At 35.2% G+C, this 21847-nt stretch overlaps 2 protein-coding genes across 2 annotated transcripts; one reads left to right on the top strand and one right to left on the bottom strand.

The window, feature by feature from the left end:
• The first annotated feature begins 7952 nt into the window (after positions 1 to 7952).
• LOC117922680 (protein DETOXIFICATION 29) lies at positions 7953 to 11666 on the top strand. Its single transcript, XM_034840859.1, has 8 exons — positions 7953 to 8307; positions 8392 to 8933; positions 9351 to 9437; positions 10452 to 10508; positions 10600 to 10838; positions 10928 to 11046; positions 11175 to 11261; positions 11395 to 11666. The coding sequence occupies exons 1-8, from the start codon at positions 7984 to 7986 to the stop codon at positions 11467 to 11469; spliced, it is 1530 nt and encodes a 509-aa protein (XP_034696750.1). The 5' UTR covers positions 7953 to 7983; the 3' UTR covers positions 11470 to 11666.
• A 6210-nt stretch (positions 11667 to 17876) lies between these two features.
• Positions 17877 to 18592, bottom strand: LOC117925462 (60S ribosomal protein L27a-3). The gene has a single exon (XM_034844477.1). The coding sequence runs from the start codon at positions 18556 to 18558 to the stop codon at positions 18118 to 18120; it is 441 nt and encodes a 146-aa protein (XP_034700368.1). The 5' UTR covers positions 18559 to 18592; the 3' UTR covers positions 17877 to 18117.
• Between the last annotated feature and the right edge of the window lie 3255 nt (positions 18593 to 21847).

The raw sequence follows: 21847 nt of genomic DNA, 5'->3' as shown, positions 1-21847 counted from the left end.
TATCAATTTCAATTTATTGAACAAAATAATTTTAAAATATCTATTACACTTTTAATTTCATTTTTAAGAGTTTTTTCTTACATTTTTATAGTTCTTATCAATTTTAGGTCAATTAATATACACTGATATATCCATAAAATCGAAATACCGATATATCCGTAGTTACCGATATTTTCATCTCTGGTTGTAATGAGGTTTTGACTCACTATTTAAACTAGGTCCAAGTTGAAATTCCCATTGCCCGTGGCTGCCCCACACTAAACCACATATTTTTGTAGAAACGATTGATTGGTTTCGTTCAGAAATTCAAACTCTAAACTAATAACAAAAATAGATTTGGATAGAAATCCATCTCTTAGCCAGGATGAACGGCTGGTGCATGAGTGGTGACGAGTAGCTGGAAATGCATGTGCAAAGGGTGGAGAGCGTTTATTTCATTTCAATCTTAGACCAACTTAACTAAAAATCAAATCAAATGAAATCCTGAAATTTGTTTAATTCCTCTGAAACATTCCACCGAACCCTCACTGGCAATGCAGCTAGAAAACGTTGTGAAGGCGGGAGAAGGCAAAAGAATATGGAAAGGAAAAAAGATGTCTGCTTTTTCTATCTGATGCATGCATGTGAGGAGTGTTGGCCCAACTTTTCTTTCCTTAAGATTAGGTAGAGCAGACTGAAAATGTTCCAGAATGCAGTAAACTCTTTATCATTGTGTGCGTTACAAGTGTACTCCTTTTGGTTTAATTGAATCGTAAGGGAGGTCCAATGTCCAAAGTAACCAAAATTTTTAGGCGACCTAATTTAAAAGCAGGTGCCAGGAATGTGTAAGATATGATGAACTGCTGACCAACTCTTTCAAAAGAAGACGTGTGACTTTATAACAGAGTAATTTGTGGTGTTATTAAATCAATTGAAAAAAAAAGGTGAATAAGCCCAAAATATTTTCACATAAAATGTTGGCATTCTGTCCTTTTATTTGCAAACGATCACGTAGTGTCGTTTTCCTTCTATAAGAGCTTGATGAGATTTTCCTTTGGCATGACCGAGATGCATTTTTTATCCACATGAGAAACAATCAACTTTGAGGAACCTTTTGAATCGACAAAGGAGGAAAAGATAAAAACAAAGTGATCGAAGATGACTAGGTGGGGCTTGATTCTTTATGGGCGCATACCCCCTTATCACAACTAAGATATCATATTCATCGGTCCTCATGATGCATGGGGTTTATCCACTCAATATTACAGGGGACTCCCCTCCACGTGTCTCTTTTCCAACCCAGATACTTTGACCTGCTAGCATAAGTACCCAACCCGTCCAAATCATTCCGTTCGAACCATGATCAGTTCCGTCCGGCACCAGGCATAAGAAGGTCATTTTCCCGATTGGGCTACAAGGGGGTCGAACCCTCCAAACGGATAGGACTGTCCAATCAAGTCTTCAAAACCCATAAGCATACGTGATCATTCACACCTGACATGCAAACAGCCGATGAAATCTCTTCTAATCCTCAAGTTCATGTCAATTAATTGTTGCACATAACTTCAGGCCATCAACGGGCTGAAGGAACGACTACACAGTCTAAGCTCTTGGCACGTCAACTGGTGGCACCTACCAGCCACCCAAAATTGTGATGATTGTCCAACCGCCTACAGAACAATCATCATTACAAAGAAAGTCAAAGTGTCTAGTCAATACTGCAATGACACTCTCTTCAGCACTATAAAAACCCTCTAATAAAGCACAATCAAGGTACGCGCGCACATACACCTATCTACTCTCTCTCACTAAGCAGTTTGAGTTATTCTTGTCTGACTTAAGTTTCAGAGAGGTATGTCTGGATTACCCGTTCAAACATCCTTTTATACAAGAAAAGAGTTCACCCAGTCTCATTCCTGTTAGGCAGATTCTCTAAGAAGCACAAAAAAAGGAGGAAGGTCGTCTAACTTCCATTAAGCTAGATGAATCTTACTCCAGTTGACTCAAAACCAACAAATATGAGGCAGGATGTCACAATCTACCTCTATGACTAGATCACTCAAAAAGTCGGACTAACTTCAATGCCATATGTAATGGTCTATTCATTTTTATAAAGATAATGTTCACTCTCCCTTCAATGGTTTCACTATATTATAGAGTGTATACAAAATTAAATGAATCCACGATATGGGATTTCATAGAAAAAAAATAAGGCAAGATGTGGCGAGCGGCCGACATAGTTTGTCTTCGTTATTTCCATCAGGGTTGGCCGGATATTCGTGGACCCTTTAGGTCCCTTTCAATTTTCAGGCAGTGGGCTCTACTCCCCCTCTCTTACCTAAGCAGTGACTTTATACTTAAAACCATTGTCAACTACCGTTCTGGGACTACGACTTGCAAGTGAGACACCTTTGGGAGACAGGTTGACTGGTGGTTTTGACGACAAAACTTGTTGAGACGTGAGATTCCTGAAGAGCCTAAATTGAAAGGAAACATCAACTATTATACACGAGGATTTGACTATTTCCTTTGACAACATCCAACATGCACCAATCAGAACAGAGCCGTCTGGGGCTTGAAACCCTGGTAAGGGAATGAATCCTGTCAGTCTCCCTTCTTGCTTTATTCATGTCACCAAATTTTATTTGTAAATGTTATATTAAATTTTGCCTTACGCAACCAATGATGTCATTACTGAACTTGTGTTGTGTTTCTACATTAGATTTAAAAATAAAAAATCAGGCTATCATTTCGAGGAGGAACGTAGCTAGCTACCACTAACTTTAACCCTTTGTTTTGTCACAGTCATATCTACCATTCAAAAAGATGCATCTGAATCTATGTTCAAAATTTTCGGCCCAACTCTACAAATATTGGGATTTCTTTATAGAACGTACGAAGAGGACAGCCAAATTGATGATAATTAAAGAAAGAAAATATAAGATTCTTATATGTAAATATCACTTTCAAGTTCTTTTTTCAAGGTAGAAATGATTGAATGAGCTAGCCAGCCCACCGTTTAGTCAGCTTCAGCGTATGTCCGAAACAAAAATGCAGGTGGAATACCAGGAGAATGCGTCCATATGCAACAAACTCTATGGACAAACGATAAGGCTAGTTTTCTAATGCAATTATGATTGTAGGAAACGAAAAGAGTTATAGGGAAAGAGCCATCATGCAATTCCGATCCAATTGACTCCAAAGAAGATTGGAACCAAAAGAGGGTCTTTCTTGGTGGTAACTGATAAGCACAGGGAGCTTTAGACCCCATATGTGCTGTCAGGATCCTAATCGCAGTAGTAGTACAGGCGAGCAGTTGTCTGAAAGATCCATAAAGCAAAAAAATGTCAGTAGGCCAATTGAGAAAAAGTGATCCATCTTCCCCAACCAGATGATAACAAAAGTAAAGTACATTAGGTATGACTGGTGGACGAGGGAAAAAGCCAATGTGATCCGCAGCCCAAGGCATGACAAGTTCTTGTGCTAAAATTATCATTTAAGCTTGTCGATTAGTAAGTCCTATGAAAAACATCATGCATGAGTTAGTATTTGTTTAAAGTCCACACCTAAAAATAGTTTTGCTTTTTGGAGGATTCCTATTGTGACATGGAAGAAGTTAATGGCATGATTAAGGTGGTCCAGTAATTATTTAATTTCTGAGGCATTCGAACAAAAGTGGATGCAAGTGATTACGTTCTTTTTCCTTTATCTCCTTTCTTGGGGACAAGAAAAATCATGTGAAATCTGCAGATTTGTCAAGCCTTGATCACACATCAGCCGGCATTATTGAAACCTTCTCCCCAATTCTATTCTTTCTTCTATAAAAGACCGGCTTCTTTTCTTCTTCCTTTTTTTCGCCCACTTTTAAGTACAATTTCAGATACAGTCTCCAACTAGCATGTAAATCACTTGCAGACTCCAAAAAACAATGTTCCTCTCGTGCCTAACCATGGAAATAGAAATAAGGACCACATAATTATTTCTCCTTTATAATTTCATGGCTTTAAGACTTTCAGCTTTCCAAGGCCTTTAGTTTCTATCATGGGCATCTGCAGTTCAGCCACTGATCAGTACAATTGATTACCCGTTCAGTCAAGATTCAGCCATCCAATTTATTATGTGGCTAAAACCTTTCTGCCTCGGAATTGCATTGATTTCCATGGAAACACATGATCCCACCGCCATAACTGTTCTAACTAATGTGCCTGTCTATGGGAAGGGCGAAGCATAGGATCAAGAGTTGTGCTCGGTTGAAAAATCTTCTCCAACCTTAGTAACCGGAAACCAGTGAAACATATTAAATTCCCACCTAACAGTAAACCCATGGTGGAAGTTGAACTGAAATTCCAACTTGGTTTCTTTGCGTCGTTGCTTCTTGTACTATAGTTTATCTCTTACCCTGGAATTTTTTTTCCTTGATATTTGAAAAAGGATTTGAATAGAATCGAGTACCTGTCTAATTACCTTGAGGGATGGATGTGATTCTTCGCTCTGGATTTACCTGCAGACTCCCAGATTCTGTATCATTAGTTGACCTAAGAGGGGTTATTTATTTCCATAGCAGTGATGTGTACTTGGGGTCACATGGGAATTAATACTCAATTATTTTGCCCTTTCAGCAGTCCCATTTCACATGAGAGCCTCTGCGGCCTTGGAGCGTATGGCACGATTGGTTTACATCAACTTTTCACTTTGGCTACAGTAGAAGAAAAATAAAAAATTAATTAAAACCTAATAAATTATTTTTATTTCTTATTTTAAACTATTTTATTTATTTTAACTCATCAATCTAAAAATTAAATAATTTTAAAATATATAAATTATTAACTAGTTTTAATTATATTTTATTTTCTTTAGAATTTTTTATATGATAACTAAATATGAAAAAAAAAATCATTTTTATTTTTTTTTCTAGTATTTTTTTGGGAACCATTATTTAAACATTTTATTTGTAGGTAAAGTTAAAACCTATAGTAAGAATAAGTTGTAGAAGTTGTAGAGAAGTGTTAGAATAAAAGTTTCATTAACCATGCTATTTACTAGAAGTCACACATTTTGTATTATTAAACAACTTACAAACATGGATGCCAATTGAGATATGAAAAGAAATTAAAAATATAAGGAATCTATCTACTTTTCAATTGTAGAAGATGATATCTTGCTTCATCCTCTTAGAAAGGAATGATTTATCCTTTGGCCTTCTTTATTTATCTTTATTTTATTAATTATAATATAGTTTGTGATTCAATATGTGAAGAGCTATCTTTGTTCTCATTATTATTCATTATAATTTTATTATTGTAGGCCTAATGGAAAAATTATTTCTTTCATTCTCTTTAATTTACTTTGAAATTAGACATATTTACACTATTATCAATTCAAAAAGTAGATTCATTATGTTCAATCTAAAATTGACTAATAGAAGCTTTGATAAAATCTTTGTTTAAAAATTGACTAACAAATAACTTACAAATACTAAAAAGAAATATGGGCTAATACAAAGATATAATGCAAGTCGATTCAAAGTTCCTCTAACTTCAAATATGATAAGAATTAAAGCAATCCAAGAAGACAATCAATTATAAGGAGATTATGAAGTTTTTAACTAAAAGAATGAAGTGTTACTTAAGGAATCATACTCGAGATTACACATTTGTAAGTACTTGCATATATATTAAAGGCAACATATCATTCCACTAAAGGAGAAGTGATACGATAACCACAATGAGTAAACTAGGTTTATTAACTATATCATGGCAGGTCTACTAACTATGACTACATTGAGATTCCAAAAGGTCTTATGCTTTATCCAAATTCCTGATCAAGCAAACACTAGATTACTTATAAATAAGAATTATAGCTTAAAAGCGTATGTGATGGAATGGCATGTGTTCCCCCTTAGAAAAACTCAATGAAAAAGCCAATTATAACTACTTGTGACACCTTGAACTCGGAGGCTAATAGCTTCATGGTCATTTCACATATAAAACTCTAAAGGTCAACATATAAATGTCATTAACTAACAATTCGATTAAAGAAAAATCTGCAAATCACAATTGAAATTGAATCTTAAGTCAATAATCCTAAATAATTAATTTATAGTAGTTTCTAACATAAACACCCTTTCTATCTCGAGCTCTTCTCACCGATCTCACTTGTACCTAAAAAGGAAAATAATAAAAAAGAATGAGTCTAATAGTTTATTAAGAAAAAATAATTCAATAAGAAGGATAAGGTATAGTACAAAATCTAGAGATATCATTTTTTTTCTTTATGAAAGTTAATTAACAAGTAAGCTTTTTTATTTCAATAATTAAATTCATTTTGTTTGAACAATCAAGCATTTTCAATTTAAAAATAAAACCAACTAATATATTTTGTAAACTCGATTCATATTCAAAAAAATTTCATAAACAAACATTTTTACTTTGATCCACTCATAATAACACGTGTCTAAATACTGGGGCTTGAACTACGCAAGTAGTCTCAATTGCTCCTCTTACTAGTGGATGGAACAATTTCTAATTAATGATATACCAAAAGTTAATAACATCATTGCCCCCACCAAGGACAACGAACGTCAACAACTTAACCTTTATTGACTAAGGTGATTAATAACTAAAGTTTTAAGACAGTAATAAATTAAAAAAAAAAAATCACTTGTAAAACAATAAGTAAGTCATAAGATATTTTCAACTTATCTTATAATCGGACGAACAAATCAAAACATATTTTAGAAAAAATATTATTTGATTCACTTTAGAGAATTCAAACATTTTGTTACTCTAAAAGCAAATGAAAATAGATAGGAAATTAATATGAAAAATGACAGAAAAATCTTATATAATTTCTATAGGGGTCAAAAAGTTTTCTTAACAAAAAGAAAAAAGATGAAAGATTACCATATACAAAACCTTTCCTTCTAGTGCATCTGTTTTTCTTGAGGCTTTCATTAGATTTTCCTTATATATACCTATTTTTAAATTTTCAATTCAGAGATATTATGTATTTCTTTGTTTTGTTTTTTTAAAAAAAAAAATAAATAAAGAGAGAAGTGAGTTACTTTTGTTCCTCACCAGACAAAATTTTAATATATCCTTCTTTTTATAATTTAGAGGAAGAAAAAAGTCGATTCCAAGAGTAAGAAAAAAGAAAATTTTAATATATCATTTTTTCTATAATTTAAAGGTATGAATTAATTCTTTTAAAAATTTGAATGACTTCTTTGAAATAAGGGTTAATAGTTTAGTAAGTTATTTATTGTAATAAATCCAATAAAAAAATGGTTAGGTAGACAAATAAGCCTATTTGTTTATGGTTGGATATTAATTTTTTTTCATATTTAAATAGAAAATTAAAATTTAAAATAAATAAATTTTGAATTTAATGTTTTTTATTATATTTTTTAATAACAAAATTAAATAAAAGAAATTAAGAACAATTTTTTTATCTTACTATTGTGAAAATCCAATGAGGCCATGAAAATATGGCACTGCAAGTGTCTTAATTACCTTGAATAAATCCTTATTTAATAGGAAGGGTCCATAAGTCCATTTACTCGGATCATAAAATTAGAAAATATTTTTTTTCAATTTGGGAAAAAGAGAGTAATATTTCTCATTTATAGAAAATACCATTTAATCATTAATTACCTTAATTACATAATCTGCCAATTAATTCTAAACCTTCTAAAAATGCATTGAGGCTTAAAAAAGTACAAGTACAACTCACGTCTGACTCCAAATTAGACCCAAAATGAATAATGTAGTAAATAAGAAGCCTTAGTGATATTTAGAGTGAAGGTCAAACATTGGTAGCATTAATTTTCAGACAAGAGGAATCAACATCAATTTAGAAAAACGTGGCAAACCGTGATTGGGTGTTAGAAGGTGGTGTCACAATTGCCGATAATGACGGCAACACGGAAGTGGGAGGGTGGACTATATGAAGGGCATGCAGTCGGCGAGGCAATAAGACCCACATTTTTCTGAGTCCCTCAACATCATGGAAAATGGTAAGCAGCCACTTCTCTCCGCTAGACAAGAGGATGAAACTCCAAATCGAACGGCAGCCAACTCGTTGCTAGCGACCTTCAACGCCGATGAAAGTGACATCGGTCCCATCAACGGGGTCCGTGATTTCTACAAGGAGTTCATCGTCGAATCGAAGAAGCTCTGGTACCTGGCCGGCCCTGCCATCTTCACATCCTTATGCCAGTACTCCCTCGGCGCCATCACTCAAGTCTTCGCCGGTCATGTCGGAACCTTAGAGCTCGCCGCCGTCTCCGTCGAGAACTCCGTCATCGCCGGGTTCTCCTTCGGCGTCATGGTACAACGTTAATTTCTGAGTCCCCTTTTCCATTTTGGATATTCTCTGATTTAAAAATGAAGATACGAAATTGATTGGGTACAGCTGGGAATGGGGAGTGCGCTGGAGACGCTATGCGGGCAAGCGTTCGGAGCAGGACAGCTGGATATGCTGGGGGTGTACATGCAGAGATCTTGGGTTATCCTTACATCGACGGCCGTGCTCCTGAGTTTCCTGTACATCTTCTCCGCACGGTTGCTAAAACTAATCGGTCAGACGGAGGCGATCTCGAAAGAAGCAGGGATGTTTGCAGTGTGGATGCTTCCTCAGCTGTTCGCTTACGCCGTGAATTTTCCGCTGGCCAAGTTCCTGCAGGCTCAGAGCAAGATCATGGTGATGGCGGTTATAGCGGCGGTGGTGCTAGTGCTGCACACCGTGTTTAGCTGGCTGTTGATGCTAAAGCTACAGTGGGGTCTAGTGGGTGCAGCGGTGGTGCTTAACGCCTCATGGGTTTTAATCGACGTGGCTCAGCTCTTATACATTTTCAGTGGGACATGTGGCCGTGCATGGACTGGGTTTTCCTGGAAGGCTTTTCAGAGTCTATGGGGATTCGTGAGGTTATCTCTCGCTTCCGCCGTCATGCTATGGTGAGTTCTCTACCCTTCCACGCTCCCTTTTCTTCGCCCTACATTTTAGATAGCTTCCTTTTTATTTTTTTAAGTGGTAAGTTTTATAATATTATAAATTTTTTATTAAATATAAAAAACTATTTCCATAGTGAAAATAGAGCTATTGCCTAATTTTATTAAACATAAAAACTCCTATTACATTTAATTCAAATAAAACCTTTGTAAAATATTTATTTTTTCCATTTTCCTTAGTCAAGTTAACAGACAAGGAATATATATTTTGGATCAAAAATTACCTTTTGTGAATAAAATATGATAAATTACAATAAATGAGAACAAAACCCCTTTTCTAGCATACTACATAGAGAACCTTAATGCCTCGATTCTGATAGTCATTTATTTTGATTCGATCTTACAATATTTAAAACCATGCAGTTTAGAAGTGTGGTACTTCATGGCATTAATTTTGTTTGCTGGATACCTGAAGAACGCAGAAATCTCGGTGGATGCTTTGTCCATTTGGTGAGCTCTCCTTTCACATTTAGAAATATTATCATTTTAATTACGGTATTTATTATTTAATCAAACCGGTGACCTAATAAATAAAAGACAAATACGACTTCGTATACAATTGGGATAGGTCGAGTGCGTACGTATAGGATGGACGTATACCGTTTAGGGATGTCACTCTGCCACATGGGTCCTGATTCTGCTGCTGGCCGTTCACAGTTTCAGAACAGGACAATTTTATTATTTCACGCACCTCCACGTGCCATTTGAAATTTTCAAACTGCTCGATTATGCCATGTCACACAGTTTTTAAAAATTAATGATATGTTTAATTCAGGAAATTTGTAAAAAGGGAAAAAAATTAAAAGAAAGTAAATCAGTCTAATAATTTTAAATTCATTTTTTATTTTTCTCCATTGTTTCTTTATTTTGTATTTTTTTAATTTTATTTTTAAATAAGAAAAATGATTTTTTTCATATTTAATTTATCATTAATAATGGAAAATCAAATCAAATATAATTGAAATGAATTTAAAATTTATGTATTTTTAAGTTATTTAATATTTATATAAAATAAATTTTAAAAATAAAATAATAATAATAATTTATTAATTTTACTTTTTTTTTTTATTCTCTCTATTGAATAATGGGTAAAAGAGAGAATCTATGCCACTGGATGATAGTAGCAGAAACAGACAGCTGGAGAGCTGGTATCCTTTGAATAGCAAAGTCAAGAATGTGGTCCTGGATTTTGATCGGTTAAGATAGAAATAAAGCACCATCATCGTTGATCCACAAATTCTTATGAGGCCTCGTCAACCAAGAAAGGGATGACAAGACTAAGAGGTAGGTTGAGGTCGTGGTCCACAATCTCATTCCCTAAGTTCAAGATTGAAGAAGCATGATCATTTATACATCCATGAATTCACTTGGTTCTTGTTTGTCATTATCACTAATTAATGGTTATTATGATTAATAAAATCATCAGTTGCTGAATGTTTTATCTTACCAAATACGAACTTACAGTATGAACATATTGGGCTGGACAGTGATGGTGGCACTAGGATGCAACGCCGCTATAAGGTTTGTTGCAGAAACAGCTTTACCAGTGTGTATTTACTATTTGCAAAATAAACAAGACAAAATCCTTACAAAGCCTATTTGATATGTACAGTGTAAGGGTGTCAAATGAACTGGGGGCAACACATCCAAGAACAGCAAAATTCGCAGTAGTGGTGGTGGTGATAACTTCATTTTTAATCGGTCTTGTCCTCTCGGCCATACTAATCATCTTCCGGAAGCAGTATCCCGCCTTGTTTTCAGACAGTGAAGAAGTGGAAGAGCTCGTTGATGAGCTCACACCCTTGTTAGCCTTCTGCATTGTCATCAACAATGTTCAGCCCGTTCTCTCTGGTATTTACTCTTTCTTTCTTGTTTTGTTGCTATTTGCCGTGGTCCGATTAACGGGACAGTCTGATCATGGAGTGATTTTACTTGTACAGGGGTGGCCATTGGAGCAGGATGGCAAGCTTTTGTTGCTTGGGTGAACGTTGCATGCTACTACCTATTTGGGGTTCCTCTGGGTCTCGTACTGGGCTACAAGGTCGGCCTGGGTGTCAAGGTAACTTGCACTATGTTAATCCCCGTGGAAGGGAAAGTTCTTTTCATATAATTTACTAATCATGGATCAGCAGTAAAAAGGTTTTCATGTCTCTGGCCATGTAGTTTTGATGCATTTATGAATTTCAGGGGATCTGGTGTGGGATGCTTTCAGGGACGGTTGTCCAAACATGTGTACTCTTCGGGATGGTTTATAGAACCAACTGGAATAAAGAGGTAACCACCACACAGCATACACAAGCATTGGTGCTCATACTCATCCATGGCCAAATTTCACTTTCACTCTCAGTTTATCACTTCTACTTCCAAAGATGGATTTACTAGAGCTTTAATCTGATGGTAAATGCAGGCTTCAATTGCTGGAGACAGAATAAAAAAATGGGGAGGGAATGAAGCTGGCAGAGAGAATGATGTGGAGGGATGAACTACCAGGAAATCAAGCAGGAAGGGAGTCATTTATCAGCAAATTGTTTAATCACAACTCAAATTTGTATGAATAACATTGCTGGCGATACAGTTCTCAACGCGAAACGATTCTCATCCATATTTTTGCAGGAATATAACAAGTTTTTGTCAGATTAGTCTAAAACAATGCTCTTTTGAAAGCTCTATTTTTCCCTCTGTTTTGTGATTCAATTTACAAATCTACTTTTACTCCAACTGAAATTACAAAATTGAATTTAGAAGCTACAACTTGAATTCAAATTTAGAAAGATTTAAAAGTGACATAGAAATTGTGGCTTTAATTTCAATTTAGAAGTTGCATTTAGAAACTCCAACATTAGTTCAAATTGTGAGTGTTTATCTCTCCATTTTTTATTTTTTCAAATTTTAATGGGCAAGATGGTTGAATTGTTAAGTTATTTTTAAGGTAACCTATATTATTAGGACTTGTTTTTAAATAAAAACAAAATATTACAAGTACAATAAATTTCAGAAATAACAATAATAATAATAATAATAATAAAGCCATAGAAATATTTAATTTTTTGACAAATTAAAGTTATATCATATTTTATATTCATTAAAACAAAGAATAATTCAATAATTATATTTTATATTTTTTTAAAGTATTTATAATATGTATGGTAAGATATAATATCTTAATAAAAGATAAAAATTTATAATTCTAATGTTTATCTAAAAATGACAATTTCTAAACTTTAAAAAAAAAAAAAAATTAAATAATTTTTTGTTTAAAAAATAAAATAAAACCAAGAAGATGAGTGCATTCAAGGATAAAAATATTAGAAAATAAGTGCATTCAATGATTAAACTACTGGAAATAATGTAAATATGAGTAATTGGAGTTGAAATATTGAAAACTTCAAACAAAAGTTTTGATAAAAAAATATCAATAAAATGAAAGTTGATCGAAATCCATTAAAGTATTAAGAAAAACTCTAAAAAATAATAAAATAATATATATATATATATATATATATAAAGGTGGGAATCTTTGCATAGAAAGCAACTTGAGATTAAACTTTTATGATTGATTAGCATAGAAAAAAAAATACATGATGCTACATGTGCAAAATTGAGGATATATAAAGGTGGGAATCTTTGCATAGAAAGCAACTTGAGATCAAACCTTTACTATTGATTAGGTTTGAAAAAGAGTACATGCTACATGTGCAAAATTGAGGAAGAATGGATCGGTCATTTTCTTCTTCATTATCCTAAAGTTGGTATCCTATGCCAACTTATTTTCTCTCTTTTAAGCATAAAAGAAATCTATTGAATTGGCACAAATCTTTTATAAAAAAAAAAAGGGAAATTTTTTTTGGTAAGTCATCTTATTAAAGCTAAAATATGTGTTATAATGACATATATGTGATATGAACTATGCAATATAAAGGTTTATATCACTCAAATTAACTTGAATTGATGTTAAAACCTTAGTTTTATGCTAATATCTAAATTTAATTTTGAAAGAAAAGAGAGGAAAAAAATATAAATAAAAACCCCATCTTCAATTAATGGGCATGAGACATGAGAGGCAAAGTTGATGCAAATGATTGGAGATGATGAAATTATTGGAAGATGAGTTAAAGCAAAAATCTAGTAGAGAATCAAAATTGGTAAAGCTATAGAAAATCAATTTTGAATTTGTATTGAATTTTTGGTAGCTTCTTGTGGGAGTTAAGAGGCAAGCCATACATCACTTCAAAATCACAATTTCTAATGATTCCCCCAATTTGAATTTTGCAATTTCTAATGATTCTTCAATCTGAAATGAGCCCCAACCATTTAAAAATCACAATTTTTATTCTTTTTAATATTTTTTATGTAATTTTTTAGAGTAAGTGTCCAATAGAAATAAAAACTTTGGATCAAATTGGTTGGAAGGTCAAATAACCATTTGATGAAATCGTATAGTTGTAATATATATATATATATATATATATCCGTTGCAAACCCTTCAGAGCCAATGGATCACCAAGATTCAATTCTAGCTCTGAGATCTTCAATATTCCATTGGTGCACTTTAAAACACATGGCGCAAACCAAAGCCAGATCTCAACTTCAAAATCTAGTCCTTGGATCTTTAATGTTAATGTCAGAGAGCATGGAAAAAAGGTCCAAAAAACCATCAATTAATTGGTGATTTTTCTCTAATATCTTGCTATATATTGTCAGATTCAATCAATGCTGTTACCGATTTTTCTCTCTCTAATCCTTGGATCTTTAATGTTAATGTCGGAGAGCATGGGCAAAAGGTCCAAAAAACCATCAATTAATGGGTGATTTTTCTCTAATATCGTGCTATATATTGTCAGATTCAATCAATGCTGTTACCGATATTTCTCTCTACCAATTTCTTGGCAGTAGATTTCTCCCATGCTTTTTGTATTGATAGTTCGCAGTCCGTAAAATAGAAAAAATTAAAAATTAAAATTTCAAGATATTTCGTCGAAATTATCGCTGTGCTGGTGAACGTCGAATCGCCGATGTGGAACGCACAAGAACAATCTTGAGCAAAAATATAAAATGCATTTAATAACACAAACAAGTTCATACAAAAAATAGAAAGGGTAACTTGAGATATTTCTGATCATGGTTATTTTATGGGAATTATTTTTTATTTTGGGCCTTTGGTCACGTTAATTACTCTCCGAAATGGGCACTATAGCATGTTATCATGTAAAGCCGGGGAACATACAAGACTGCGAATGCAATCACATTGGGAACAAAATTAGTGTTGCATCCGACTCCCAGCTGCACAGGAAAACGACACTAGACGGCAATAAGGAGGCACAACTTTCCAACACTTTGGGCAAGCCTACATCAGGGGAAAATCATTATCTTCAATTAAGCCTCTACACAACACAAAAACTAAAAGCTCCAGCTGTAAAGCGTTGAAGCTATCACTGAATTGGTGTCACAGACTACTTTTTGGGCCAAAAAGAGATGAATATTATGCAAACGCAGATGGCCATAAGTAAGCAAATCTCCAAATCAAAAGCATCACTTCATCAATTTCCCAAAAAAAGTCTCCATTCAACAAACTCCATCATCTATCATTTCAATAGATGAAAATCTATTGTTAATTAGCCCTAAATTCCAGTCAAGATGTCATCACATTTCTGCATCACGAATCCGATTGTTTCTAGCATAATCTCCCTATTAAAAAATAAAAATAAAATAAAAAACCATTATTTTTAACACTGGGGCCAAGATCACCAACTTCTTCTCACTTTCCATACCTTAAGCCACTGAAACCACACAACTACAATCAAGATTCAACATTGTATCCAATGAAAGAAAAAAAAAAAAGCATTGACGGAAACTCTCCACATACAGATTTGACATGTCAACCAGTTTAGACATTATTACTCCAACTTTTCCAACCAGCTTTTCCAAGAGTCTCTGCTAGTTGAACCACATCCAGTAGACTCCTGTTCCACTCATCCCCTCTGTCTTCTGTTTGATCGGGATAATATCACCTAGGTACTTAACTTGGAATGGATGGCGGAGCGTAGGTGGCAAGCAGTTATATGGATGTGCAGCATTACCCGTTTAATGCTTCTCCAGCTCTTGCAAGAATTGCACGGGAGTCATCCTCAAAGGGACTTCCCAAATGGCCGTATTGGAGAATTCTACCATACTCCATCTGGCTATTGTTGTTGATCCTGCAAAGCCTACCCAAAGATTCAGGCCGGATTGTAGAAAGTGGGCAACACATTTTAGTATTTCTATAAGAAGCTCTACAGCACCCACGAGTCCCAGTAGCAAGTCATTGACAAATCATGCATAACAAATCCTCAAGTGATGGGTTTTTGGGGGGGCTTATAGGCCAAGCATCTGTAACCTAATAACCTAGCTCTATCAGCAGGCTTATTCTTTTGCTATACTTAATAAGGTCTCTCATGGCCCAATTCTTATTACAGCATTCCCTACAATAGAATTCAGCCTTTGGGGAAGGCAATGCAAAGGAGGCTTGAGGGCTTGTAAAGGAAGGTGGCAAGGGCCAACAAAGAGGGGAAAACAAAAGGCGTTTTTTGATCCCCCTGACCTGAGGGGTACTTGTGTGGTGTGTGTGTGTGGGGGGGGGGAAGTATGCCACAATGAAACAAGGGAATGAAAGGCCGCTTTGCATTGGAAACCCCCAAAACCCACAATGATGGGTCTATTGTCTTGGGGAGCCTTAAAGCTTGCTTCTTCTCCAGAGTTTTCTTGCGATTTGCCCTTAATAGGACTGATCTAATTTTCCAAATAATCAGAATTTTGTACTTTCATTGAATCCTCCCTATCTCCTAATCGAGCTTGTGTAGGTAGATGTTGCTTGGTAGGGGCCAATGGTAGCACATTGTGTGCGACAGAGTAAGGACCCTTCTCACCTCCTACAAGTCATCCGATGGAAAAGACTATATGAATGGAGTAAAAGAACTGGGGATCATCAATCTCTTCCTTAAAGATTAGGATGAGTTAATGTCAACCGATGGTGTGAAAATGCTTCAGTCGAATTCCAATAACCTGCAAGATGTTCCCCACTGTTATTTGATCCATCTTAGGGCCGAGTGGCAGCCTCAACCCGAGTGGAAGTGCACTGTGTTTGGAAACTCAGGATCATAAATGGATTAGGGTACCATTCTGATCTCCTCTTTCATGATCCTTTCTATAGGCAAAACCACTATGAGCGATCTAAACTTCAACCCTTATTTCTGTCTTCATATTATAAAGGAGAGCGAAGCCCATTTTTTGTTCCCTCTATTGATAGATCAAGGGCCCTCCCACCATTGTTATAAAACTGATAGGGTTTCCCTCAGCTCAGTCTTTTTGGTTCTTGAGAATGGTCACCATCTCTCCCAAGACCAAAATGATTATCCTTGCCCAAAGGATCTACATCCATCCCTGAATGTCATCAGGTACTTCCTTGCCACTCTTGTAACCGTCACCTATAATCCACACAGGTGTCTTCACCCCCCTAAGTGGACAAGAAAGAAAGGATTTCTCAGAGCAACCCCCCAAGTTCCAGACCCAAGAGTCAACTTTCCCATATGAGCATTTGGTACATGTATCAATCCATGGAAGAGTGAAAGGGTCACCACTACTGAGGATCTCCCCACTAATCTTGGATAGGTCATCCGAGGGTTCACCACGATTCATTGTTGTGTTTACACACTAGGTTAAAATTTCAAAACCTTAATTTATGAAATTATAAACTAACGAATGTAGTTAATAAACTGATAATTATAAAATTATCAAGACCACGGCACCACCGCCCTCCTTAATCTTCTTCTATATTGGAAATGACCTTTCTCCTTGACCACAATTGGCTACGACTATTGCAAGACTCCCTTGCCAAAAACCTTGAAATAACCTAATAGCCAGAAACATATTTACAAATGCTTGTTACAGTAACAGCTCCATCTACATGGATAATTTTCAGGGACCTGGTGTGAAATGCCATCAAGGACAGTATACAAACAAATGTGCTCTCCGGGATGGTTTTATAAAACCAACTAGAATAAAGCAGTAACCACCACATGGCATATACAAGCAGTGGTTCCCATAATAATCATCCACAGAAAATTCTAGTATCACATGGGGACATTTCACTTCCACCATCAACCTAAGGACTCAAACCAAAATACAACTCAGATTTTTTTCAAAAATCACATATACTTCCAAAGATGGAATTACTAGAGGCTTAATCTGATGATATATGCAGGCTTCAATTGCTGAAGACAGAATAAGAAAAGGAAGGGGATATGGATGCCAGAGAGAATCATATCAAGGGAGAAATTACCAGGAAATCATTTATCAGCAACAATTTTAATCGCAACTCAAACTTTTATGCCACCAATACAGTTCTTACTGTGAAATAGATTCTTATCGATATTTTTTCAGGGATGGACTAATTCCAGATAAGCAGTTTTTGGAGAGATTAGCCTATTCTAGTTAAAAGGTGCCAGCCACAGTATCTCAAGTTACTAGCTCATCAGATAAAATTAAGTATTTTATATGTCAATTTCATTTAAAGGCCCAACTGAAACATGAGTTCCATTTTCCAGATGCATGACCTTTACTCGAAGAAAGGAAACAAAATAAGCCGTACAGTAAACAAAGGTATTAGATTTCACCAATAGCATTAGTAGGCACCTCTGGAAAGATTTATTTCCTAGAGAGAAGCTCTAGGAAGAACATATCAACGAGAACAAAACTCTCCAGCTAAAAGGGCAGCAAATCACCAAATCAATAGCAACATTGCTCAAAACGCAAATTCAATTTCCAAAAGAATAGTCCACATTCAACCAAACCCATCATCTATAATTTCAATAGATGAAAATTATTGTTAATTAGCCCTAAATTCCAGTCAAGATGTTCTCAGATCAAATTGCAATATCATTAGTTCATTTTCCATATCTTAAGCCACTGAAACCACAATACCATAATCAAGATTTAATATTGTATCCAACGCATAAAAAAAAAAAACAAAAAAGGACATTAACAGAAAGTCTCTGCATACAGATTCAACAGAAATGCCAACCTGTTCAGATATGAAATCATTCAAATTTCAAAAACCCTGATTTCTAAAATTATAAACTATGGAATGTAGCCAAACCTAGGCGGTGAGGACCACGGCACCACCAGCCTCCTTAATCTTCTTCTCGGCGACCTTGGAAATGAGCTTGGCTTTGACCACAATCGGCTGCGACTCTGGCAAGAATCCCTTGCCTAAAACCTTGACATAACCGAACTGGGTGACATCGATCATTGGTGCATTTTCGGGAGAGGCTTTGGCCTTGACTTCTTGAGGAATTAGGGACCAGAGCTTGTCGACGTTGACGATGGGGCAGAAAAACTTGTTGCGAAGCTTGTGGAAGTAACGCATACCAACCTTTCCGAAGTACCCTGGATGGTACTTGTCGAAGAGGATACGGTGGTGGTGCATGCCTCCGGCGTTACCGCGACCGCCAGGATGTTTCCGGTGCTTGCCGATACGTCCGTGGCCGGCGCTGACGTGGCCGCGCTTCTTTCGGTGCTTCTTGAAACGGGTAGTCATGTCTCTGCTCTCTCCCTCTCGCGGCGGCAGTAGGGTTAGGGTTTGCGGGATTTATAGCTGTTTTGCGCTCTAGGTTTTGATGATCTCCTGGTGAATTAATGGGCTTTAAGGTTTCGGGCCAAATTGGGCTCACAGTAGCTCGTGGGCTCGTATTAAAAAGTTTTATATTCACCCGAATTATATAAAAAAGGGAGAATTGTGTTTTGGGCACTGGGTCCAAAAATTAAGATCTGATCTATATATCTTACATAATTAAACCCAACACCCAAAGAAAATTTGAAAATTGAGAAGAATGATATTGTTCTTCATTAATCCCTAAAATACCCTTAACCCTTACATAGGCACATAGTGAGTGTAAATTTCAATTTTTTTGTTTTTTTTTCCTTTTTTTATTTCCTATTAAGTATTATTCATTTCTAACTTTTCTTTTTCTTTTTCTTCTAATCTATATTTCTATTTTATGTCAAATAAAAAACAATAATATTTTTCTTTTTCATTTTTTCATTTTTAAAGATATTGAATTCTTTTACTCTTATTATAAGTAAGGATAAAACCCTAGCCCACCTACCCTTAAGTGTAGGCAACCATCCTATTTTTGGCATGAAGGCATATGTAATTGAGGAGTGGAGCAACATATGCAAACATGGTTGAAGGCTACAACATTTTTATGCAGCCATTGGTGAACATACCAAGGCTAAATGAAGAGGAAGATTGACGACGTACTAGTATCTTCCAAACTCGTGTTGCTTGTCAAGGGAGACTATATACTTTGATTATTGATGGAGGTAGTTGTTCCAATATAGCTTCAGAGGAGCTTGTTGAGAAGCTTAATCTAAAGACAGAAGATCATCCAAATCCCTATCAAATAGCATGGGTAAATGACACATCTATTTTGGTGAGTTCTCGTTGTCTAATGACGTTTAATTTCAGTAATAATTTTGAGTTATCAACATGGTGTAATGTTTTGCCGATGAAAGTTGTCCATATTATGCTTGGAAGACCATGGCTTTTTGATGAAAGGGTCCAACATGATGGATATGAGAACACTTACACACTTGTGCGCAATGGACGTAAGAAGATCCTTCGTCCAATGAAGGAAATTCCACCACATAAGCAACTAGAGGAAAAATTAGCACCCTTGAAACTAGAAGAGCCATAAAAAAATTCTTACTAAAAAGCAAGTCAAAATTACTAGAAAATAGAAAGAAATCATCAATGATGAATCTAGAAAGTAAGAGGTGATGAAACTAATCATAGATCAACCAATAGAAGAGCTCAAAGAAGTTGAAGAAGAATCAATGTTTGACTTCCCAAGGCCAAACATTATCGTAAGTGGTGGCAAACATGAAGAATCTGCTGAAATTTCTTTTGAATGTAGGGAATTCAAGAATCTTATTCTTCCACAAAACAATTTACAAGAAGAGTGTGAAAAAAAACTTTCCACAAGCTTGTTGAAGACACATAATTATTTCAAGAATTATCAACTTGTTGTACAACATCAAAAAGTTTTTCGAAATCCAGTATTTGTCTTGCATAAAATTGAACAAGTTCAAGAGATCTTAAGATCCTATCTTACCATGGGAAAGAGACGACAAAGAAAGGAAGGGTGGAAGGCATTGCTCGGAATTTCAATTGATCGTGGAAAATCACTAAAACTCAAGGTCGAGTTTTTTCAAGTCAGGGGGAATTGATGAGGATGAATCTTCAAGATATATATCAAGAAATGGAATTAGTATTAGTCCTAATTAAAGTAGGATTAATATTACTCGGAATTAAATTAGGATTAATATTTGTTGGAATCAAATTAGAATTAGCTAGTTGAGTTATAATATAATTAGAATTTGAGTCATGATAGGTTATTAGAGTCCTAATAAACTTTGCATGTTATAATTAGAATTAAAATCATAATAGGTTATTAGAGTCCTAGTAGACTTTAGATTTCTTAGAGAATCGTATAGGCTAATCAATGTAAATCAAAGAAATGAATTTGGTGAATAATATTATACTTTCTTTCATTGTAAGGTTGCAACCCTCAATGGTGAGACTCCTAGAAGGCCTTAGTGAGACTCTAAGGCTATGTTTGGTTCCTGGAAAATGCTAAGGAAAGGAAAAAAAAATATAGAAGAAAGTGGTTTTCTTTAGTTTGAATGGCATGGAAAATATGATGGAAAAAAAATATAAAGGAAAATATTAAAGAAAATAGTGTAATATTTTCCCTATTTTTTTCCTTAAAAAATAATAAGGAAAATAAGAGAAAAAAAGAAGGGAAAGAGGGAGGGGATTTTATCGGGCTCTTGTTCACCAAGGCTTCACCTCTAACTTCCTCTTCATCGGTGGCTATGGCTTCTCACAGTCGTCAACTCTTTCAACGGTCACCACTATCACTCCGATCACCGTCCAATGCGAAAACCTACCCTTTCAAGCATCCGAGTTCCCATGGATGAAGTGCGTTCTTCAAATCAAGTTCCCATGGATGAAATGAATTCTTCAAATCCAGTGAATGTATTCAGATCCATGTCTTCAGATCAGGTATGAATTGAACCAATCCACCTCATCCTGTGAAAACCCGGAACCCAAGGTAATCGTTCTCTCTTAGGTACTTTGTTTGGGTTTCTAGGTTGCTTTCGCTTTTCCCGTTTCTTAAATTTTGCCATAATTTTTCTAAACTTTCTTGGTTTGTTGCTTTCTGGATTTGATCTGATTTTTACCCTTGATGTTTTGTTATTGTTTATTGGCTGATGATTTTTTCATCATTTGGTTGGGAGAATGAGTTTGCAGTTGTATATTGCATATATGTATGTTGTTGTTGCCTCTGAGTGCTTGGTTATTTTTTTGTATCATTGTTGGTGGCATCAATTTTTGGAAGGTTTAACATTGGATTGTTAGAAATATCAGTTTCTACTCTCCTGATTAGAAATGTTACCAGCTTGTTGTTTCTTGAGTTTTCTAATTTACAAATTGAATTTCAAATTCTGGACTTTTTCTTTCATTGATTTCTCTGATTATCTACGTTTTTGCAGCTATCGAACAGAGCACAGAGTTTAGTTTGATTACCTCAATTGCTTAAGGTGATATGTTTTGTATAGATAACATCATGGGGTTGTGGAGTGGCACTCTGTATAGTTCGCTAATTTCAATGGTTGGCTGTTGTTAGAAGTTGTGTAAACCAACTTAAGGATAAGCAAATTTGCAACTACTTTTACCTTAGTTTTGATACTTGTTTTTACATTTTTATCTAGTCATTTTTGCTCATGTATCTCTACATTAATCATAGGATATATGTATGAAT

Source organism: Vitis riparia, chromosome 1, assembly GCF_004353265.1.
Source record: "Vitis riparia cultivar Riparia Gloire de Montpellier isolate 1030 chromosome 1, EGFV_Vit.rip_1.0, whole genome shotgun sequence".
Taxonomy (NCBI): domain Eukaryota; kingdom Viridiplantae; phylum Streptophyta; class Magnoliopsida; order Vitales; family Vitaceae; genus Vitis; species Vitis riparia.
Note: the sequence above shows the minus strand (reverse complement) of the source record. Positions and strands in the feature narration are given on the sequence as shown.

Bases quoted from the DNA above. Each gene is read 5' to 3' on its own strand.
- LOC117922680 (XM_034840859.1), top strand. From the start codon at position 7,984: ATGGAAAATGGTAAGCAGCCACTTCTCTCCGCTAGACAAGAGGATGAA. The intron at 8,934-9,350 runs GTGAGTTCTCTA...AAAACCATGCAG, and splicing joins GCTTCCGCCGTCATGCTATG to TTTAGAAGTGTGGTACTTCA. The intron at 9,438-10,451 runs GTGAGCTCTCCT...ACGAACTTACAG, and splicing joins GTGGATGCTTTGTCCATTTG to TATGAACATATTGGGCTGGA.
- LOC117925462 (XM_034844477.1), bottom strand. From the start codon at position 18,558: ATGACTACCCGTTTCAAGAAGCACCGAAAGAAGCGCGGCCACGTCAGC.